Below are 3,474 nucleotides of genomic sequence, written 5' to 3' on the forward strand. Positions count from 1 at the left end.
TATGTCTGTAGTCAGACGGAGAAAAAAAGAGAAGAAGAAGAAGAAGAAGAAGAAGAAACAGAAATGAATGGGAACATGAAAGAGAACAAGCAACTGGGACAATGTCGATTGCTCGAACAGGTGGTCTCAACAATGGAAGGAAAATCAAAGTCTTCAGCCTGGATCCGAAATATAACTCAAACTCCTGACCTTTTTTGGAAACCCTTTGTCGGTCGCCCGAACTATGCACCTCTTTTAAGAGAAATCAGATAGAAAAATTCTTGCAGACGAAATTGTGTAGGTTCAAGCTGCCAAAGGGGGTATCTCGAATTGACGTCGGCATAGTAAAAAGAGGGAAGCGAGTGATGTTGTTTGGTAATGCGAGCCGACTATTATATTTGAGCGTGGGTCGGCGTTCTGTAGGTACAAACATTGTAGAGTTCTGCACTGCACTTAGAGCCCAGAAGGCCCAGGGGATGGGCGCTGGTTATCTTGTTGCTCCCTAGCCCCGGTCGCCCAGCCTGTCTCGTGTGGTAGTCTGCTGTATTGTGGTGGGAATTGGGTCTGAAGAGGCGGTTGTTGCGAGGGCTGTGGTCCAAAGCCTCCAGGCGTCGTCTGAGCTGCGGTTGGAGAGGCACCGGGCTGGTCGAAGCGTAGCGGAGGGAGTCTCGCGCTTGGAGGACCAGAGGTCACAGGTGTGGTAAGCCCCTGGGTGACGATGGGAGGCAAGGTGCTCGTCGGCTGCTGGGCTGATCGGATAGGATACAGAACAGATTCGAAATCAGCTGCAGGAGGGTCTGTCCGTCGCCGTCGTGTCGGTCTTTCCAGGTCGCCGGAATACGGTGGTGGATGCTGCTGCTGCTGCTGCTGCTGCTGCTGCTGCTGCATCATTGGAGATGGAGAGGCAGCCGTAGGAGGATTAGCGCCGACGGCGAAAGAGCTTGCAAAGGAGGCCTCTGCAGGCCGTGCCGGACTGGGCGCAACATGCGCAGAGCGAGGGCTTGGGGGCCCACGCTCTGCATGCTCCCTGATCTCCGGAGTCCGCAGGACAAGCTCTCGCAGTCTGTCCCTCTCGCTGCGGTAGAAGTCAGATTCCGCCTGTAGCTCCTGGGCAAGCCTGCTCACTTCCCTGTTCTCGGCCTCCAGACGTTGCAGGGTCTCCCTCATGTCCTTGTCCCGCTCTTTCTTCCGAGCTCGAAATCTTGCAGAGGCACCCGCATTACGGTGTCGCTTCTCGTCAGCCTGTCTCGATCCCTGGTGAACGTCCAGTGGCACCGTAATATGTTCGCCGGTGTTCGTCTGGAGCGTAAGATGAGGCTGTACCTCGGAGCCTCGAACACCCGCCCCGCTGGTGTGTAGGGCACTGAATATAGCGGTTGACAGGGCTGCGTCTCCAGAAGGACCACTTGGTGGTGAATAAGCCGCAGACCTGCCCTGAGGGAGTCCATACTGCCCTTGCGGATATGCAGGAAGGCCCTGCGGGCTTCGTCCAGCTAATCCAGCCGGCGAAGCAGTCGGGGGAAACTGGAAGGTGGGCGCGCTAGAATAAGCGGGCTGCGAAACAGAGCGAGCTGTCGCCGTCAGAGGCGCGACAGAAGTAAGTGGAGTGGTCCGTGGAGATTGCTGAGACACGCTCAAAGGGGTGCCTGGGTACGAAGGGGCATCTTGCGGCGCACCAGGTCGACTCAGTGCAGGCGGTGGAATTCCAAGTGGCGGCTGGGGGTCGGCATAGCTTGACGGCGTTGCAGAGCGACTGAAGCTTGGTGGCCTGGGAGATCGCGGCGTCAAGATCCTCCTCGTAGCACTCAGCGCTAGATGCGTTGGTCGGACGGGAGTCGGCGAGCCATGCTGGGCAAAAGGTGGCACTGAAGTAGCCGGAGGAGGCGCATATGCTGCTCCTGGTCCTGCTCCTCCCACTCCTCCCCCTCCTCCTCCTCCTGCTGCTGATGCTGCTGCTGGAGGTCCGCCATAGATAGGCCCAGGTCCATAAGCTTGGTATGGCGATCCAGAAACACCGTACTGCCGCGTACCTGTGCTGGACGGCGAGCTGCCGCCCTCAAGAGGTCGTTGTACGGATGACGAGGGGCCAGCATGCTGCTCTCTCGAGTCGGATGGGTTCAGGATCGTGTGGACGCCAATCGTCCTGGGAGTAGCTTGTCGCTGCGGCTCGTGGACTGGGACATGCGGCCGGCCTCCAGGATCTCGGGACAGGTCAGCTCCAACGTCATTGTGCGAACGTTGTCTTGGCAGCGTGGAGGGGGGCGAGGCGTGAGCACCTGTTGACTGCGCATAGGAGCTGGAACGAGAAGGCGGGCGAGAGGTAGGACCCCTATGCGACATCGAGACCTTTTCGCCTTCGCGTTGAGGATCCGGCGAGGCCGGACATTGACCACCGCGCTCGTCCTTCAGTGACGGGCGGGACACCGGCTCGAAACCAACGCCAGTCGGACTGCCCCAAAAGCGCGGTGAATCAACTCGGCTCGTCTCAGTGGCTCCGTGTGTCCTGGCTGGAAGTTCCTGGTTGTCTCCGTCAAGCCGGCCCCTCGAAGGGTTGGGAGGACACCAGGGCAGAGATTGGACAGCCAGGGCGAAAAGAATATGCGAGAACCGTCTTGTGATGCGTGACTGTGCTTGTTGAGTTTTGAATTACAGGGTCGGCCGCCGTCTCACTGGTCATACGGAGGGCAGTTTCGTTTGACCAAGATGCAGTCACTGCTGGCTATCGGCGGGTTCAAGACGTCTCGAGATGTTGCAGGATTATGGAGAACCGAAGTCCCAGCGAGCGTGTCTGCTGCCGTACCGAGTAGAGAGCAGTCTATCCTAGTTGGTGGTGGCTACTACCCTGGTCTTACAGATGAGGATATTGAGAGGGAGACGATGTTCGATCGGAAATGCCCGTTGCTGGGTGGGCAGTGGCACTGGTTGTCGGCGGCTTGCTTCAAATATTAGGGACCACGATCTGTAGACGATGCGAAGTGAGTTTAGATGAAGTGGAAAGAAAAAGAAGAAAAAAAGGCTGACGAGTTCGACACGGGCGTGTAAAGAAGATTTGGGAGGAGCACCAGTGAAAGTGACTGGCAAGGTTAGGTGCATGGCGTAGACCAGTCACGTTCTTTATGACAGGCCTGAAGCATTGAATGGCCACCTCATACAAACCCCTTCCACACTAGATAGGGTCGGAGCGTGGATGGGTGGCCCTGAGCCAAGTGTTTCTCGCACTTCCAGTGGTGTGAAATGTTCTCTAAAGTATACTGGGTTGATAAGAAGTGGGGAGAAGGGGGAGAGGGGGCATGAGCATGTATACAGTAGGGAAAAGAGACATGAGAAAAAGCATGACGCATTATCGTGGGGCTCGGTCAGGCGAGAGAGATCGAATAAAGCACGCTGTATGGCTCAAGAGACTCACTGGGATTCTGGACAGTCTAAGTTTCCCTCGAAGGAACGGAGTCGCATGTCATCTCTCTCTCTCTCTCTCTCTCTCTCTCTCTCTCTCTG

General features: G+C 56.7%; 1 protein-coding gene across 1 annotated transcript; it reads right to left on the reverse strand.

Moving 5' to 3' along the window:
* Positions 1-432: 432 nt before the first annotated feature.
* Positions 433-2,207, reverse strand: M406DRAFT_325830 (uncharacterized protein; the record flags this gene model as incomplete). Its single annotated transcript, XM_040920027.1, has 4 exons — positions 433-1,342; positions 1,656-1,827; positions 2,010-2,122; positions 2,155-2,207. 4 exons carry the CDS (start codon positions 2,205-2,207, stop codon positions 433-435), a joined length of 1,248 nt encoding a protein of 415 aa, XP_040781343.1.
* Between the last annotated feature and the right edge of the window lie 1,267 nt (positions 2,208-3,474).

Source organism: Cryphonectria parasitica, assembly GCF_011745365.1.
Source record: "Cryphonectria parasitica EP155 unplaced genomic scaffold M406scaffold_1, whole genome shotgun sequence".
NCBI classification, from domain to species: Eukaryota; Fungi; Ascomycota; class Sordariomycetes; order Diaporthales; family Cryphonectriaceae; genus Cryphonectria; species Cryphonectria parasitica.